The sequence below is a fragment of the Seriola aureovittata genome, chromosome 6 (assembly GCF_021018895.1).
Source record: "Seriola aureovittata isolate HTS-2021-v1 ecotype China chromosome 6, ASM2101889v1, whole genome shotgun sequence".
Lineage (NCBI taxonomy): Eukaryota > Metazoa > Chordata > Actinopteri > Carangiformes > Carangidae > Seriola > Seriola aureovittata.
In genome coordinates, this window is record NC_079369.1 from 272,298 (window position 1) to 292,285 (window position 19,988).

General features: G+C 45.1%; 2 protein-coding genes across 2 annotated transcripts; both read left to right on the forward strand.

Moving 5' to 3' along the window:
• Positions 1-1,891: 1,891 nt before the first annotated feature.
• Positions 1,892-7,198, forward strand: s1pr1 (sphingosine-1-phosphate receptor 1). The gene is made up of 2 exons (XM_056379478.1): positions 1,892-1,993; positions 3,148-7,198. Exon 2 carries the CDS (start codon positions 3,270-3,272, stop codon positions 4,389-4,391), a length of 1,122 nt encoding a protein of 373 aa, XP_056235453.1. The 5' UTR covers positions 1,892-1,993; positions 3,148-3,269; the 3' UTR covers positions 4,392-7,198.
• A 2,979-nt stretch (positions 7,199-10,177) lies between these two features.
• zbtb37 (zinc finger and BTB domain containing 37) lies at positions 10,178-18,285 on the forward strand. The gene is made up of 4 exons (XM_056378754.1): positions 10,178-10,553; positions 11,325-12,262; positions 12,341-12,440; positions 12,796-18,285. Exons 2-4 carry the CDS (start codon positions 11,337-11,339, stop codon positions 13,327-13,329), a joined length of 1,560 nt encoding a protein of 519 aa, XP_056234729.1. The 5' UTR covers positions 10,178-10,553; positions 11,325-11,336; the 3' UTR covers positions 13,330-18,285.
• Positions 18,286-19,988: the final 1,703 nt, after the last annotated feature.

Consider the following 19,988-nt stretch of genomic DNA (forward strand, 5'->3'; position numbering starts at 1 on the left):
CTTCTTTGGTTCCCTGTTTCCCTCCAGCCGTCGTCATGGTGACAGTAAGCTATGCAGAGTCTGAATACAGTCAGCAGCTCCGAGGAAAGAGGCCTTTGTTAGCCACAACCCCCATCAGCTCCTCCCCCTCCTCCCCCCTCCTCTCCCCTCCAACACTTTCTGTTCATCACAGCTCCGTTTTCTCTGACCAACGAACAGGAAACCAACCGAGCACCAGTCACATGTCCAACACCAGTATGCTCCCAGTTTATTCTCTGTATATCTCCAGCCTTTCCAGTGTGACTCCCCTTCAGTCTCAATACATTCCTTCTGTTTCCCAGTGAGTTTACTGCTGCTCCAGTATAGTTCCATTATATTCCAGATCTGGTCCCAACATATTCCCAGTATATCTCCAGCATACTCCCAGTGTTCCCAGTTCTGAAATCATTGAGGTCTCATGTCGGCCGCTTCATGAGTTCGCCCCAGTCAACAGTGAGTTGTTGTTACATGTTTTCATCTCAACTTTTAATCTGAAAAACATCAAAACTGTCGGATGAACACAGAGCAGTAGAAATACAGCTTTTACTCTGAAATGTAACAGAAACTTGAAGTAAAAGAAAATGGAAATATTCAAGTGAAGTACAAGTACCTCAAAATTGCATGTTCTTGCAGTACTTCAGTAATTGAACTTTATCACTGACTGGTGCTAGCTTGGTCCAGGCTGGCTACTACATTAGCAGTTAGCCCTTGAGCTACAGTAGTTGACTGGAAATGAAAGGGCATGCTAGCAGCTCTCTAACATTAGTTAGTTCAAGGCTAACTAGCTTACATTAGTTAGCTAAACTGTAACGTAAGGCTAAAGTGAGTAGCTAACATGTGACGAGCCTTAAGATTCTGAAGAAGATTATTTTGTCGACGTGATCTGAACCTTCTGTCATAAATTGAATACGTGTCACGTCTTTGTCTCTGTGATGACGTCACAACACTGAGTGTCTCCGGTTCAGCTGAACCTGGTTTCATTACATTATTATTTAATGCTGGTGGAGCTCCACCCCCCCACCCCCCCCACCCCCCACCCCAGCCCTCCTTCCATTAACATCCACCTGCAGTACAGGGTGACAGGAGGAGGGACCCCAATTTTAAGTGACCACCCCCCACCACAACACACACACACACACACACACACACACACACACACACACACAGATATGATGGGGGTCAGAGGTCAGAGATGACAGAGCTGGACAATATGGAAGGGGGGGGGTCAGCTGGCTGTTTCCCACAAGAAAGAAAAGAACTGATATTTGTATCATAATAAAAATTCATATTATTGTTTGTTTTTTACATCGACTGAACCTGATGCTGATTCACTGTTTCACTGATTCTATGAAACTAAATAACAAAATGTCCATAATGAAATTTTCAGCCTGTTATTATTGATCATCTTTAGTTTTATTTTTTTATTCTCTGTGTTTATACCTGAAATGTTATTATTAACTTTTATTCACGTCTTTATAAAATTTCATTTCCAGTTAAGTTTCATGGATAATTTCTTATTTATTTCTGCAGCTCTGACGTCACTGTTATTTTACTGTTTTATCATTTATATCCATGATATTTATAAAAATAAACTGAGATTTTAATTATGAATCACAAACAAAATCAATTAACGCTGTGGTAAATTAAACAGCTTAGTGAGTATAAAAGCAGAATGAATCCTGTGATTTGTTAATATATTTATTTTTCAATTATTATTCGTTTTCGATCTGATCAGTTTTCATGAGGAATAAAGGAGCAGAAACACAATGAGCAGATCAGAAGGAGGGCAGCACCTTCATCATCATCATCATCACCATCATCATCCCCGTGTGTGTGTGTGTGTGTGTGTGTGTGTGTGTGTGTGTGTGTGTGTGTGTGTGTGTGTGTGTGTGTGTGTGTGTGTGTGTGTGTGTGTGTGTGTGTCCGCTCCGTCCCGCTCCGGTGTCGGACTCTTTTCCTCCGGACTCCGCTCAAGGTAAAAAAAAACTTCTTTAATCCGGATTTTAACGGTTTTTATTTTCGGTAGAAGAAGATTCTTCTTCAGTAGAAAACATCAGAGTTGATTTAATAAAGTTTCAGTGTCTTTGTTCAGTTTAGTCCAGGATCTGAACTGAACCCGGGTCAGTTACTAAAACATCAGAAACATCACAGACTGATTTTATTACGAGTTTAAAAAGACTAACGTGACGTCAGAGTTTCTGTTTTTGGTTTTTACTTTAAAAACGAAGAAGAAGAATATAAAGATAAAATGAGCTGGAATTTACCGGGTTGACCCATTTGTTAAGAACTAGCCCGTTTACATCGAGGTTAACGGAAATAAAAAAATGACTGTTGAAATGTGTGAATGTGAGGATTTAAAATGGAGGAAAAATCCACAGTTTTCACATGAACACAAACTGATTCTGAGTAAAAACGTGTTTAAAGTTTAAAGGTTTGTGGATCAAAGTGAATCTTCACACTGACAGTAAAGATACGAGGTTCTATGTCCTTATACTTTCACAATAAAAGAATAAGAGTCCACAACAGGCAATGATGAGGATGTTTAACTGTTCAGTCGGTGTCAGACATAATCTCACACATTTTACAACATCATCATTACTGCAAGTAAAAATGTCCGTCTGATGCTTGTGTTGTATCAGCGTGATCAGTGTGGACTAGGATCAGTCGAACTCTCTCTCGGATCGTGCATTGAATTGAACTCCTTTTGAAAAGCTGAGCTTTTTGGGAAACACTAGGAACCAGATCCATCAATAGAGATTCTAGCAGCAACTAGCTCTTCATCTTCTGTCAGGAAACATAAAACATGGCCATCTTGTTTGGAATGGGAAATAAGAAGATCATTCTCTGAATGTGTGATCTGCCAAACACAACACAACTGAGAGACTGAGGAGTGTTTGAGATCCGAGACCCTGAACTGAAATGATTTCAGACTAAGAACTCATGTGTTGAGTCTGATGTAAAGCTGCATGCCGCGATTCTGTTTCCCTGTCATATGTAAATGTAACTGACCCTGATTCAGCGTCTGTGGGTCTAAACGGGTCTAAGGTTTTGAACCAGAGACCAAGTTTTACAGTTTTCTTGGACCAGTTTGTTTTTGCGAGTGTCTGACGGTTGTGTGTCTCTCTGCAGGACCATGTTCCCCTCCAGCAGCAGGACTCTGTCTGCTCCTCTTCAGGGTTACTACCTGACATGAAGGACTGAAGTTTGAGGACGTATCTCCCCCTGCTGGACTCCTGCTGCAGCTGCAGGCCATGGCTGAGCCCAGCTACTCCGACCTGATCGCCAAACACTACAACTACACCGGCAAGTTCCGCAAGACGGAGCAGGACTCGGGTCTGAAGGCCGACTCGGTGGTCTTCATCATTGTGTGCTGCTTCATCATCCTGGAGAACATCCTGGTCCTGACCACCATCTGGAGGACCAAGAAGTTCCACAAGCCCATGTACTACTTCATCGGGAACCTGGCGCTGTCCGACCTGCTGGCCGGCGTCGTCTACACCGCCAACATCCTGCTGTCGGGCGCCAACACCTACAAGCTGACGCCCACGCAGTGGTTCTTCAGGGAGGGCAGCATGTTCGTGGCGCTGGCAGCATCTGTCTTCAGCCTGCTGGCCATCGCTATTGAGCGCCACCTCACCATGCTGAAGATGAAACTGCACAACAACGGTAACACCTGCCGCGTCTTTCTGCTCATCAGCACCGTGTGGATGATCGCGGCGGTGCTGGGCGGCCTGCCGGTGATGGGCTGGAACTGCATCCAGAGCATGATGCAGTGCTCCACTGTGTTGCCCCTCTACCACAAGACCTACATCCTGTTCTGCACCACCGTCTTCAGCATCATCCTCATGGCCATCGTGGTGCTCTACGCTCGGATCTACGCTCTGGTGCGCACTCGCAGCCGCAAACTTGTTTTCCGCAAGGTGTCCAACGGACGTGGTAATGCCGGCGCCAACAGCAAGAGCTCAGAGAAGTCTCTGGCGCTGCTGAAGACCGTCATCATCGTCCTGAGCTGCTTCATTGCCTGCTGGGCACCGCTCTTCATCCTGCTGTTGCTGGACGTGGCCTGCGAGACGCTGAGCTGCCCCATCCTCTACAAGGCCGAGTGGTTCCTGGCACTCGCCGTCCTCAACTCTGCCATGAACCCTCTCATCTACACGCTGACCAGCAATGAGATGCGCCGTGCATTCCTCAAGACGCTGCTCTGCTGCACCGCCTGCCTCCGGCCCAACGCAAAGTTCACCGGGCCCATCGTGGGCGCTGAGTTCAGCCGCAGCAAGTCGGACAACTCCTCCCACCCCAACAAGGAGGAGGTGGAGTACTCGCCAAGGGAGACAACGGTGGCGTCCTCGGGGAACGTCACCTCGTCGTCCTAAATGTTGCTCAACCGTTAACCAGTCGGAGGGAGAAGGATGTACGGGGTGAGATGGAGAGTTTGTTCTCAAACAGGTGTGAACAGCGCCAGGTGGCGTCATCACGAACCGACCTGAACCGTCAGCGGATCAGGACTCACAGCACTTGTGGAGATTTTGAAATTGGTTAAACTGGGACCAGTGGACCCTCAGAAAAGAGGAGGTGACACCTGTCACCTGTCATCACACACAGAAACACACCTGAGGATCAGCTGGTTTACAGATACACTTCAGGTTCAGGTCTATCTGGACTCACTAGGCTAACGTGGATCATGGTGGTCCAGGTTCATCCAGGACCTGATGCTTCATAGAACGTTACTGATCCTGGTAGAAGAAGAATCAGACTTTGTACTGACCCTCTAAGAACAACTAGAACCTGTAGCTTAAACACCGCTGTCAAATATTTAAGATGCAAATTAATTCATGAAGTTTTTGTTTTGTTTCCTTCACTTCCTGTAAAAAATCTTCACCTGTGGAAATGTCATGTGACTCAGAGCTCAGGTGCTTTTCAGTAACTGTTTGATCTTCACATCTTCACTCTTCTGAACATCTGCATCAGCTCCAACATCTGGATTAGACCAGTGTGATGGGACCACCTTGTCTCTCTGGTGTATTTAGAGAAATCACATGACTGATTTAATCTTTATTGATTCAAACTACTGCTACAAACAAAACCAAATACTTTCTTCACTTTTCATTCATTCATAATGTTTAAGTGTTCACTGAAGTTCACCAGCTACCTGGACAGTCCTCCTCACGCTGTGTTCAAGACCACAGGAAACTCAGAAACTTCTGAGGAGGTTCTGAAAAACGCGCATCACATGATCGACTCAGAAAAAAACATGGCTGCCACAGTAACATCTTCACACTTTGTCTTTACAAGGAACATGAACAAGTTACTGCAGCTGCTTGTCTTGGTTCAGCAAGACAGGAAGTGTCTAAAGCAGTGGTTCCCAATCTGTGATCCAGGGCCCACTGGTGGGCCACAAAGGTATTGCAAGTTGGCGGAAAAAATCATTTGCAGAACAGAGCAATTTTGGTGAAAAGATGTAAATAAAACAAATATATGTATAATTAATGTTTTTAAATGTTTTAAAACAAAATGATCTTTCAGAAACATTTGCATGATTTGACTCCATATTGTTACGGAGCGGATGTGGGCCCTGACTTTGAAAAGGTTGGGAACCAGTGAACGTACTTCTGTTTGTAGCCTTGTGTCGTCACTAATATATAAAGAATGTAACTGTATCACATACAATAGTGAATGAAATGTTATTGATTAGTGATTAGAGTTTGTAATGTTACTCTTTCCATCAGTGGTTGTTATGATGTCAGGTTTCTGACCTGTTCATGTGTTCTGATCATTTTTTCTGATTTAATCTGTAATTTCTGACTTTCAGACGTGTCAGGAAAACGCAGCATCAGCTACAAACCTGAACAGGTGCAAGAGCTGTGAGGTCACATGACCACAGAGGAAGCATCAGTCAACACACAGTAATAACAACTAAACTTTTCACATCTGACAGGAAACTGTTGCTGATGATGTCAGACCTGATACTGATAAAACTGATAATCAATCAATCAATAATCTGATGAGTGTGAGAAGCACCTGAACTCTGAACTCACCTGTTTTTGACGTCTTTGTAAAAAGTTTAACTGTGTTGTAGAAACTGTTGGTCAGAGTGTATTTTCTACTTCCTGTCTGTTGTTGCCGTAGTGATGTGTGTAGTCGACTTTGTTTATATCTGAAACAAGTTTGTCGTTTTCAGGTTTGTTCAGTCGTGTCTCAGATCTACAGAAGCTCGTTTCTGCCAAAAAATAAATCAAAAATTCTCATTCATATTTCAGAATTATAACACCTTTCAAATTAAAAGCCTCACTGATTCTCAAAAAGTTTATTTTCTGTCTCATCTCTAAGTCCATTCAATACCTGTTCTGGAGAGTTCTACCATATCACATGGACTTCATCAGCACATTTAAAGGTCATGGAAGGACCTTTAATAAAAGGAGGAGGAGTCTTTAAACATCTGCAGTTTCATGATGACAGAGCAACCGAGGAAAATCATGTGGTACGATTGAAAGCTCGAGAACAGCTGCTAAATGGACCTTGTAGTGAGATTGTTTGACTTAGCCAGTAAAATACTACTGAGTGATGATAATGAGTTCTGTCGCTGAAGGAACCTCGTCGTGCTCAGAATCTCATAGAGAAATTTCATGTTTTAAGAATCCGATCATTTTTATCGTCTCAATTGATTTTGGCAGGAATGAGCTTCTGTACAGATAAAACACTGTTACCATGGAGACCACTCCCCTTAAAGTTTCATCCTCTATCAGGAGCTGATCAATTAATCCATTAATGATCTGTGTTTGTGATCAGAGTGTGAGCTGTGTATGTTAACTCCTGGATGTTGGTTCGTTAGCACTTAATAAAGACAGAGATAGAAACACAGTTTGTGTCTGACAACAATGACACTAATATTAAAGATGAGAGTGAGGACAGGAAATATTTGAGTGTTTTAACAAGTTGAGTTCAGGAGCAGTTGGAAAGTTGAACTCCAGTAACAGCTGGAAATGAAGATGGATGTGGCAGCTGAAAGTCAAAATTCATCTGCTGCACAAAGCAGTTCAGTTCTTGACTATCTTAAGCCAGACTGTGCGATAATGAATTCAGGGTAAATTAAAATAAAACTAGAATCACCCTCATCCTCCACTCAGACTAGTTTCAGGTCACATCCTGTTTATCCAGAGTCATATTAAATATAAAATCTGAACCATTTGTGTGAAATTTTGTCATAATTGATGTGAAGTCTTGAGTAATGGCTGAAAAGTGTTTTGTGAGGTCACCACGCCTGTGACCTTTGACCTTTAGCTACCAAAATCTAATCAGTTAATTCTTGTATCCTAGTGAATGTTTGTGCCAAATCTGAAGAACTTCTGTCAAGGTGTTTCTGAGATTTCGTGTCCACGAGGATGAGACAGACGGATGGACAACCTGAAAACAATATGGCCGTCGCTCTGATTGTCGCCGGCGTGGAGGAATAAAAAATGGTCGACCAAGAAACCACTTTCGACCACTGAGCTCTGTTTACCCTCAGAAGAACATGTTTGTCTTTAGGAAGAATTCAACAGTTAGAATGACGTGGTGAACTGTGACTGATGACGCGGTACTTTACAGTCTGTTATAATGCAGTTATTACATATTGTAATAAATACTGGGGAGGGTAGATCACGTTACAACTTCATCATTATCAAAACATGGACACTAAATATTGTGATCAGTCACAATAAGTGTAAACACCTCTAATAACAACATGTTTGATACGTTCATCATGTGGTTTGTTTGTTAAATCAAAGTAAACAAAGCTGTGAGTCTGCAGAGACACACAACTGTAGCTGAAGGCTCTTCCTCTGATTGGAGGTCAGCTGAGGACCTGGTCCTCTGGTCCAGACTGATCTGGATCTGGTTCTTCCGGACTGATGTGAACATCCTGATGCTGCTTTTTACTGACATCATCATCGTCATTAAATCAGCTTCATATGAACTTTATAACGAGGCTTCACTCTGACCTTTGTAATCCAGGATCCATCACAGTCATAGCAGAGGACTGTGGCCCCTGGAACAGCAGGAGGCCCCTGAGAGAGAGTGAACGACCACATCTTCAGAGGTTGGGAGAACAAGAAGAAGAGGAATTAGAGGAAGAAGAAAAAGAAAGAGAAGAAGAAGAAGAAGAGGACAATGAAAGGAGGGCAGGAAAGGAAAAGACAAGAAGGTGAAGGATGAAAAGAGAAGAACAAGACAAAAAGTGAGGGAGAGATGGAAGAGTAGAAAACAAATAAAGAATCAAGAGGAGGAGAGAAGGAAAGAAGAACAAGAGATGTAGAATGAGGAATGAAGGAGGGAAACGAAGGAGGGAAATAAAGGAGGAGTGATTTTTGAGTGTTATGAGGTTGTGCTTCCTCCCTGTGGCCACATCTGGACACTACATCTGACACAGACACAGACGCTGACACTGACACAGACTCAACAACAGACACAGACACAGACACAGACGCTGACACTGACACAGACTCAACTACAGACACAGACACTGACTCAACTACAGACACAGACACAGACGCTGACACAGACACAGACACAGACACAGACACTGACACAGACACAGACACTGACACAGACACTGACACAGACACAGACACAGACACAGACACAGACACTGACACAGACACAGACACAGACACTGACACAGACACAGACACAGACACAGACACTGACACAGACACAGACACTGACACAGACACTGACACAGACACACAGACACAGACACAGACACAGACACTGACACAGACACAGACACTGACACAGACACTGACACAGACACAGACACTGACACAGACACAGACACTGACACAGACACTGACACAGACACAGACACAGACACTGACACTGACACAGACACAGACACTGACACAGACACAGACACTGACACAGACACTGACACAGACACAGACACAGACACTGACACTGACACAGACACAGACACTGACACAGACACAGACACAGACACAGACACTGACACAGACACAGACACTGACACAGACACAGACACTGACACAGACACAGACACAGACACAGACACTGACACAGACACAGACACAGACACAGACACAGACACTGACACAGACACAGACACTGACACAGACACTGACACAGACACAGACACAGACACAGACACAGACACTGACACAGACACAGACACTGACACAGACACTGACACAGACACAGACACTGACACAGACACAGACACTGACACAGACACTGACACAGACACAGACACAGACACTGACACTGACACAGACACAGACACTGACACAGACACTGACACAGACACAGACACTGACACAGACACTGACACAGACACAGACACAGACACAGACACAGACACAGACACAGACACTGACTCAACAACAGACACAGACACTGACACAGACACAGACACAGACACAGACACAGACACAGACACAGACACAGACACAGACACAGACACAGACACAGACACTGACTCAACAACAGACACAGACACAGACACAGACACAGACAGACTGTTGTCTGTGCTGGTGAATGAGCAGCTGTAGGATCATCAGCCTGTTGTTCAGATTCTCTCTGTGACACAGATTAAAGAAATCATCACATATACCGTTTCAAACTTTTTATTGATATTCAGTAACTGATCATATATTGATCTTTTATTTTGAGGCCACTGTTGATGCTCTTTAAGTTTTTCTTTCATATATTATATTATATTATATTATATTATATTATATTATATTATATTTGTTCACAGTTTTAGAACAGGGGAATGTGTTTATACATAATTTAATGTTTAAAGTTACAATAATCAATATTAGACATGAACTGATCAGTTTCATGTGTAAGGCTCTGTCTGGTTCATTAATGACATCATAAAGTAATTAAGTCACACACATTAATAATAATGATCCTGTGTTACTTCCTTTACTACGGTGTGTGTGTGTGTGTGTGTGTGTGTGTGTGTGTGTGTGTGTGTGTGTGTTCTCCACTTTGCCAAACTCAAAGTGCTATCATGAGTCATGACCCCTCTTCTTCACATATGCATTCTGGGAAGTGGAGTCTTTAAAGCGGCTGTTCAGCCGTCTCTCCTCCGGGACATGAACGACATTTCCCAGTATGCCCCGCGCGTTTTCTTCCTTTCCTCTTTCCTTCCTGCAGCCGCGGCCCTTCTGCCGTGAAAAGGAAGATGAAGTGAGCGGCGGTCCGCCGACACTGAACCAGATCTGAACCGAGTCTGACTTCCAGCGGTATGGCGGCAGAGCGGCTGCTGACGGACAGGAGCCCGAGCTCAGCTGCTGTTCTCCGGCCTTGAACCCGACGCGACCGCCGCTGGAGCCGCGGAGCTCCGGAGCCTGGAGGAGCGGCGGGTGGAGCTGCAGCCTGCCGGGCCGGGCCGGGCCGGGCCGAGCCGAGCCGCTGTCACCTCCCTCTACTGCTAACGATGCTCAGCTAGCTGCAGGACTGAAGCCTCGACAGCACCGCACCCTGAAATCAGACCAGATCTCTCTCCCCCCCCACCCCCACCCTCCGCCCCCCAGGTGAGAATCATGCTGCACACCTGGAGGTTTACCTGGTCCCCTGGGTCAGACTGGCACAGATCTGATTATCCTGCTGTTGTGGTGGTAGATCTGGGTCCTGGTGTAAGATTGGACCAGGTGTTCTATAAAGCTCTCAACTCTGTAGCTATTAGTTCTGCTGTAAAGCTCATCAGGGACTACAGGTGACTCTACAGGTGACACCTGACAGGATACAGGTCGACCTGTAACGCTGGTCTTGACCTGCCCCCTCTTGTAGAAGGACTTCACACACTCAGTGGTCCACTGTGGTCAAACTAAGTCAGTCTGAGTCCTGCAGGTCACACAGGTGTCTTTTCACCTGGAGGACGGACTCTTTGCTGCTGACAGGTGTTTCAGGCTGATGTAAACAGACTGGATCAGACTGACTCTGTTGAATCACGACATCATCACATTTTAAAGAAACTCAGCTGAGACATAGAACGACTGCTGACATGGTTTTATGGTAACTCACGGGAAGTGAACATCTGGAACATCAAAGTACTTCATCACATTAATGCAAACATTATTCAAATCCAACCAGAGCTTAAAGGGACCTGGTCACAGATCAGTCCAACACACCAGAGACCAGAAGAGAGATCCTTATAAAACCTGTAGACTGAAACAGAAACACCAATCACAAACTGTGTTACAGACTCTGATCCTGAACAGGTCTTGGTTTGATTGTGTGGTCCTGGTCGGATCCTGGTCCGGTCCTGGTCTGGTCCTGGTCCTTATCCTGTCCTGTTGTTGCAGTGTCCCTGCAGCATGGAGCGCTCCGGCAGCATCCAGCTGGACATCCCGGACTTCAGTAACTCGGTTCTGACCCACTTGAACCAGCTGCGTGTGCAGGGCCGTCTCTGTGACATCGTGGTCAACGTTCAGGGTCAGAGCTTCCGCGCACACAAGGTGGTCCTCGCCGCCAGCTCGCCGTACTTCCGGGACCACATGTCTTTGAGCCAGATGAGCACCGTGTCGCTGACGGTGATCAGGAACCCGTCGGTGTTCGAGCAACTGCTGTCCTTCTGCTACACCGGCCGCCTCTGCCTGCAGCTGGCCGACATCATCAGCTACCTGACAGCCGCCAGTTTCCTGCAGATGCAGCACATCATCGACCGTTGCACTCAGATCCTGGAGGGCATCCACCTGAAGATCAGCCTGGCTGACCTGGATGAGGAGTCCAGGGAGGAGGAGGCGCGGGGCTCCAGGAGCAGCAGGACCCTAGAGGCGGTGTTCCGAGGAGCAGGCCATCACGGCGGCCTGCGGCTCCTCGGCCCACGGGGAGGCGCGGAGGCCTGCGAGGCGGTGAGCCCCATTGAGGGGCCCATCAGTCCGCCGCCAACTGTGGAGCACAGTGGGCTGGAGGGGCCCGGGGCCGCCACCACTGGCCGAGCAGGCAAAGAACCGATCCTTCGCATCAACCGGGCCGGTCAGTGGTACGTGGAGACGAGCAGCGAGCCGGAGCGAACCGGCAGCGCTGAGGAGGGCGGTGGCATGGATGGAGTCAGGATCAAGACGGAGAGGATGGAGGAGTGGATCGGAGCAGGAGAGCACCAAGAGGAGGGGGGGCCGGTGGAGGAGGGGGCCACTGTGATGATCGACACATCGGGACGCAGCACGTTGGTGACAGGGGCGGTGGGAGCGCTGGGGGCCCGGAGCATCCAACCGTCTTCCAGCTTCAGTGAGACAGACAGGTGAGTCACTGTTGCTCTGACTGAACGACCGACGCATGACGACAGTTCTGTTAATGTGTGTGTGTGTGTGTCCGTCAGGTTCAGTCCCACCGGCAGCGTGGTCGTCCTGGCCGAGCGCCAGAGAGCGAAGAGCGAGTCTCCCAACAGGCCGCATGAACTGCGACAGCCGAGCTCCCAGGTACCTGTCGATCAAGCTTTATACAGCCTCATCTCACAGTACAAGTTCCTACAACACCCAGAACCTCTTCAGTGATCATTAGAACATGTTCATAGAACATCCTCAGTGTCCTGTAGAACCTCCTCATTGACCAGATTAACTTCCTCACTGACTAGTAGAACTGCTTCAGTGGCCCGTAGAACCTCTTCACTGTCCTGTAGAACCTCTTCACTGTCCTGTAGAACCTTTTCAGGACTTTTTCTGTCAGTACTTTGAAAAGAGTTGAGTTTCTAAAGAATCTAGTAAGAGATCCAGTCCGATTCAGACTTCCTGGTCCTGCTCCTCGGGTGTATTAACATTTTGTTCTGCTGATCAGGGGGAAGAACACGCTGCATTTGATATGGGCGGCTACGAGGACTACCTAAGGGAGCAGGTAGGAGACCGATGGTTCCGCTACAATCCCCGGCTCACCTGCATCTACTGCTGCAAGTCCTTCAACCAGAAAGGCAGCCTGGACCGCCACATGCGCCTGCACATGGGCATCACGCCGTTCGTCTGCCGCATCTGCGGGAAGAAGTACACCCGCAAAGATCAGCTGGAGTACCACATCCGCAAGCACACAGGAAACAAGCCCTTCCACTGCCACGTCTGTGGCAAGAGCTTCCCCTTCCAGGCCATCCTCAATCAGCACTTCCGCAAGAACCACCCGGGCTGTGCCCCCCAAGAGGCCCACAGCGCTTCCCCCGAAACCACCACCGCATCTGTCACGTCCAGGGGGGGACCGAGCGACGAGGCCTCCCCCAGCCAGGAGGAGCCGGAGGGCGGGGGCAATGGTGGTGGGAGCAGCGGTGGTGGAGGCCAGTATGGCGAGGGTCCCCAGGCCTCGGTCTCCACCACAGGGCCCGACTGACCCCGAGAGGTGGAGGGGTGTGGGGTCGAGGTCGGGGTGGGGGGAGACAGACGTGGGGGTCTGGTCTGATCCCAGTGTAGCTGCAGACAACAGGAACCCGCTGAAGTCAAAGCAGCGACAGACAGAACTCTCAGAGTCCGGACTGAGATTTTTCTGCTTTAAACCGCATCTACCTTCACTAACCAAACCGAACAGATTAAGCTAAAATGAAGAAATGCCACACAGTCCAACAACCTCATACACCACACACCGTGGTTCTCGTTTGCCTCCGTCTAGTTTGTTCTGTTACAGATTTCTAATTTTATATTTACAAGTATTACAGGTTCACAACACAGCTTCACAACAGTCTGTCTGGTGGAAACTTTGCCAAACTTCTCAGTGCCAGTTCAACACTTCAAATCCTTCATATTTGCCTTGAGACAATCTGGAGCAGTCGGGTTCATCATAATAATCCTGCAAGTTCTTCAAGTGCCACAACGGCCAAAAAGATTTAGTTGCACAAAAAGATGAAATGAGAAAACGATGTTCAGCTCCAGTGTGATCAGAGTTTCTATAAAACTTCATGTTGTGAATCTTGAAGCGACACTTGTACACTACATACCTTATCAAGACAGCTGTTCTCACATCCTCTACACCGCACCTCACTCCTGACACAAGAGCTTTTTCTTTTCTCCTTTTACTAAGCGGTTCAGTTTGTAAAACTTAACAGCACAGCATTTAAATACATCACTGATTAATCTTCAGGTTAGTTTCTTGATTAATTCATTTGTGTTTTCATCTATAAAAAAACACATTCAGACTGATTGTTCCATTTACATAAAGAAACAGTGAATCCTCAGTTTAGAGGCTGCGACTAGAAGTTGTTTGAAAGGGACTTCCAGACTCTATCTCTGGATAAACCGATTGATGGTTAAACATTTTCAGCTTTAATATTGTTTGTCATTTACTTTGTCCTGGATTCATTCTGGTCCAGAAAACATAGTCACACAGGTCTGAACTGGATCACCAACACGTCATGAACGAGCGACGAGACCTAGATAGATAGATAGATAGATACTTTATTTATCCCCTAGGGGAAATTCATGACCTGGTCACCAACAAGTGAAAAATTAATTGAAATAGACAGAATTCCTGTCAGTTTTAATAAGTATCAGGCTGCAGGGACAGTCTGGTTCTGGTTCTGGTTCTGGTTCTGGTCCCAATGAACCGAAGCTTAAAATATTCCATAAAAAAGAAACACACCATCAGTTGGGAAATTAAAGTTCAGCTGATGTATTAAATACAAAACAAACTGAGATTTCACTTTTTGGAAAGATGTCTTATATTGAAAAACATTTAAAATCTGCATTAAATGGTCTAGACGTAAGGTCCAGTTTCCCAGAGCTTTCGTCTGTATCTCACAGCCTTCTTCAGAGAATGGAACTTGCTCAGGTCTCACATGACCTAAGTCGGACATATGATTAATGGTCGCACCTGGAGGGACCTTGCAACCAGTCCATGTTCTAGAGCTGTTCAACAAACCCCTGAAGAAGACCATGAGATGCATTACAAAAGCTCCAGATAGTGATAAAGACGTGTCCCCAGGTGCTTCATGCAGGAGAGACAGTTAAAAGCTGAACTCTGATCACACTGGATGAACTGATTAATCTGGCTGTAAATTGTGTCTAAATTCTTCAGATTGGAGTCGAGACAGTTGGACTCAGTTTTAAGGATCTGGTATCGAACCATCCGGCAGCCTGTTGACTGAACAGACTCACAGCAGGAAACAACTGGACGGCGTCCAGCCTCAGATAAGCTACACAGCTCAGTTACCTCTCATCACTACGCAATATAGCTGCTGCACTGCATAGCACAGCACCACCGGGGGGCGCTCTGATCCACTAACAGAGATCTCCGTCAGTCTTTTTAGTCAGATATTTTTATAAACAAGCATGTCTTTATTGTTTTCTTGTTTTTTTTCTTGGACACTTTTTTGCTCTGACAATGTGTGAGACAGAAGATGAGCTTTGAGGTCGAGGAGACGTGTCGAGACTTGATCACTGACTTCTGTCGCAGTTAATGACGCATTGAATCTGCTGCACGTCACTCCAGACCTGGTCCAGTTACAGAGAAAAACCACAGGTCTAAAACAGAGGCTTCAGATAAGAACTGCACCTAATGATTATTGTCATTATTGATTAATCCGCAGATTATTTTCTGATTCATCCATTTGTTTATAAAGTATCAGATCCTCATATTTAAATCAAAAAATTAATAAAACATTGTAAGATTATCAAAACAAATGTCAATTTAATTTTCAATTAATCAACTAATGATTGATTGATAGATAATTGATACTTCTTTACTTCCAGTCCAGTCAGGTAGAACACACAGAAAAAGATAACTGCCATTGTCAAAACTGAGGCATGTTATGCTAACATTAGCTTGCTAACAGTTTTTGCTGACTCGACAAAAAACTGCTTCCCCACACCATAGTATCTCCACTGCTAATGGAGCTAACATCTGGGAGCTAGTTAGCTTTTAGCTGATGTTGACTATTTAACATTAGCTAACATCAATTCTCCTCAGTCAAGCACACAGGAAATTAGCATTATGTACAAATTATATTTCTGTGGTTCATTGCAGTTGACTATTTAACATGACTTAAGAGCGATGTCTCTAAAACAGACACAAAAGAAAATCAACATTAGCTTACAAACTAACAGATTTTTTGCTGACTCGTAGCACAGAGCAATAACACGTTCCACACTGCTAAAAGAGCTAACGTGTGTAAGCTAACTGATGCTGACTATTTAACATTAGTGAGTTTTAGTTTCCTGAGTCACACTAAATCAACATTAGCTCACAAGCTAACACAGGTTTTGTCTTTTACACATCGAGTAAAATTGTATTCAAGTCATTAAACATCACAGACCTGCTGCTTTGACTCTTAGCTGACTTTAGTCAACTGAAATTTAACAGTTGAAAACAGTAAAAACTTAAAAGCTTAACTAAATCTTAAGTAGACTCTGTTAATAGTAGAGTTATGTAGATGCAGATTTTTTATAGAAGTTTTATATTTAATCCATGTTTCCTGATTTCAGATGGAGATGAAAACAGGAACAGGATGAGAGAAGTCCAATACTGAGAAAGGCCCAGGAAATGTTTTGCCAATCTTAGCACAAAGACAGGAAGCAGGGGGAAACTGTTAGCTTAGCTACAAGAAATGAGAAAACTTCACAATATTTTCAGTGACAATATGTTCACTTTAGCTCTCTGGCTAATGTTAGCTTGCCAGCTAACAGACAGTTAGCTTTTCCAATGAGGATGCAGTTTTCATATAATGATGTTTAACATTGTTTTTTTGTATTCAACTAACAACCATTTTAATTATTGATTAATCTGATTGATCAATAAATTGTTTTGTTTTTGAAATATCATGAAATAGTGAAAAATTAATATAATAATCTCCCAGAGATCGTTCATCAAAAATTCAGAAGTTTCTGTTTGAAGTGCTCATTAATGATGAATCGATTATCAGACTATCACTGGAGACTATTTTCCTTTCATCACCTGATCGGATCGAACAGTCTGTAGTATTTTCACTGTGACCTCTGACAGGTGAACGTGCAGCAGAGTTCATGCGTCATTGATGACAGTCATGTGATCTGGTAGCGTCAGGACAAGGAGCCAGACCCAGTCAGACCAGATGGATGTAGTAGCCAGGCTGTGGAGCTGGATCTTAAAAACCCTCCAGAGGTCAAAGTTCACCTGCTGGAGGTAGGAAGCAGGAAGCAGGTCAGACCGCCTGGCAACCAAAGGAAAGAGGATGCGGCCACATTGGCCCTCCAAAACTCCAAAACAACTTGAGCACTTATCAGAGACGGAGTCCGAACAGAAACTTTTTATAAACAGAACAATGAAAAATCAACATATTATCAGACAAACATATTTAAACTACTAAGATGTTTTTGCATATGAATAATGTAAAGAAGCTAGGAGCTGAGGTGGGAGGTAGGTCGGCAGGTAGCACACGGATCGGCTGTTACTGTTTTTCTACAGAGCTGTGAATCAGATTTTCAGTGGCCACTCAGTTTTTTATGCAAGTGAAGGCAGCGGCTCTGTCCTCACTCCGGCTGGCTGGACTCCAGTTTCCCTCCCAGATCGCACGGCCACGCTCACTCTTCAGGCTAAACCAGGAACTATCAGGTATAGATACTCTTCTTTTATTCAGTGAACCGGACATTTACCTTTCCCCACGTAGCAGAATGCTAACGGCTTAACCTCAGTGCGAAAAATCAAACTCACCTGTAAATAAAAATGGCAGCAGGTAAGAAATCCCTGCAGGTCACTGCAGAGGACGACAACACACAAACCAGGGCCGGGCAATACGAACAGAAACTAGTCCTCAACCACAAGACCTCCTCTAGTGTCCCACAAGAAATCCTGGTCTGTGATTGGCTGGCAGGGAGTCAGGGACACACTGACACAGTTTGGTCAGTTCAGTTGTTTGTGGTGACCTTTCACCTCCGCTCTGTCCCTCATCCTCCTCATCCTCATGAGTCAGGAACCTCAGTGTGACATCACAGCAGCTGATCGTGTGACATCACAGCTGATCTCAGTCCAGTCACCTGCTGCAGGAATATTAACTGACACAAACAGAATCAGGAAACAAACTCATTTTAATATTTAACACACAAGTGAAAACACTATTCAGAGAAATCTAATTGTGAATTAAGTCTTTGTGCACAAATCTTAAGTAGATTATTGATTAATCTGCTGGGTGATTAATCATTCAGAAAACATCACGGGTTCCCGAGTCACTGTGACGTCTTCACTGCTCTGCTCTGTCAGAACCTCAGACATCTGTAGTTCACCACCATGTTTATTACCTTATATATTGATTGATTATTATCAGCAGCTGCTGAATGATTTTTTTTTTTTTTATCAGTTAATGGGTGAATTGTTTAATCAGTTCAACTCACAAATCCAACGTGAAAATTATCATTTCAATATTCATGCTCCATAAAAGGAAACTGAAAAAGTTTGAACCGCGACTTCTTCAGAAAATGATTAAAATGAAAAATGTGGCTCCAACTCAAACTGTTGGTCCAGCAGATTAAAGAGTCAATCAGTTAGCTGATAATTAATCAGTTCTACCTTTGATTCAGTTCAGCCTGATGAGTTTCTTTGGCTGCTGATCAAATGAAGTTATAAGTTGACCTCAGTCGTTGCCAACGTCTGCCTCCATCTTTATATTATAGACAAAACAACTGGTGTGAACTGGTTTGTGTCATCTGTCGGTTTGAAACAAGCAGTAACTTCCTTCCTCTCCGCACTGAGGTGTAGGTGAACTCCCCATTTCAAGCCAGTTAGAGTCTAGAACATCTGGTCCAGTCCGGTTCAAGGAATCTATAGAAAAGGAAAAGTCGGATCAGAGTTGACCTGACTAACTGAGCTCCACCTGACACTGAAGGGTCGTGCGTCACGTGATTCAGTGACGGCGGCTCGTCCACTGATCCAAGCGCGAGCAGCTGTTAATCAGAGACCCGGTGATGATCACCTGCTGTGATTCATTAAACTATCGTCACATAAAAGAACATGTGAAGGTTCAGATCCGACTTTTCCTCTTCAGTTCCTCAGTTCAGCTTCAATCTTCAAACTGTGAAAACAGCCCAACCTCATCATCATCATCATCATCATCATCACCCTCCTCTGGTCTTCATTCTGTCTCTTTGCTTTACAACAAAAGCCAAACGTTGTTTATGTGTCTTCACTCTTTGATTTTTACTGTGTGAATCAAATGTTTAGTCTTTAATATCCAGTAACCTTGACCACAACATGCCTAATGATGAATCATCTAGAAATATTCACTTAATGAGATTACTCTGTACTGTTGATTCCTCAAATATACCCTAATATATCAACACGACAAATATGGTGTTTAGTAAATTAACTTTTAATACCGTACACTTTTTTAAGAGGAGGTACTAAACGTTCTGTAGTAGAACCTGAGAGGTTCCATGTGAAGATCTTTTATGTTGCATGTCTCTGTTGCTAAAACATGTTGGGGGGAGGGGGGGGGGGGGGGGGGGGGGGGGGGGGTGAGGCCAAAGGTTGATTATAGTTTAGAAAAATGTGAAGAAGCTTCTTTCACTATGACCACTAGATCACTCACAGGTCGCATCTCCTTCAGAGGAAATAAAGCACTTTCAGTGTCGAACCGCAGCCGCTCGCCTCTTTCTTTACCCACAGAGACCACCTGAGACCACCTGAGACCACCTGGGAACTCCAGAGACCACCTGAGACCACCTGAGACCACATGAGACCACCTGGGAACTCCTGAGACCTCCCGAGACCACATGAGACCACCTGGGAACTCCTGAGACCTCCCGAGACCACATGAGACCACCTGGGAACTCCTGAGACCACCTGGGAACTCCTGAGAACTCCTGAGACCACCTGAGAACTCCTGAGACCACCTGAGACCTCCTGGAAACTCCTGAGACCACCTCAGAACTCCTGAGACCACCTGGGAACTCCTGAGACCACATGAGACCTCCTGGGAACTCCTGAGACCTCCTGAGACCACCTGAGAACTCCTGAGACCACAAGAGACCACCTGAGACCACCTGAGACCTTCACCTCACCTGGAACAAGGAGATGATTAAAACAGGGCA

Bases quoted from the DNA above. Each gene is read 5' to 3' on its own strand.
- s1pr1 (XM_056379478.1), top strand. From the start codon at position 3,270: ATGGCTGAGCCCAGCTACTCCGACCTGATCGCCAAACACTACAACTAC.
- zbtb37 (XM_056378754.1), top strand. From the start codon at position 11,337: ATGGAGCGCTCCGGCAGCATCCAGCTGGACATCCCGGACTTCAGTAAC. The intron at 12,263-12,340 runs GTGAGTCACTGT...TGTGTCCGTCAG, and splicing joins AGCTTCAGTGAGACAGACAG to GTTCAGTCCCACCGGCAGCG. The intron at 12,441-12,795 runs GTACCTGTCGAT...TCTGCTGATCAG, and splicing joins TGCGACAGCCGAGCTCCCAG to GGGGAAGAACACGCTGCATT.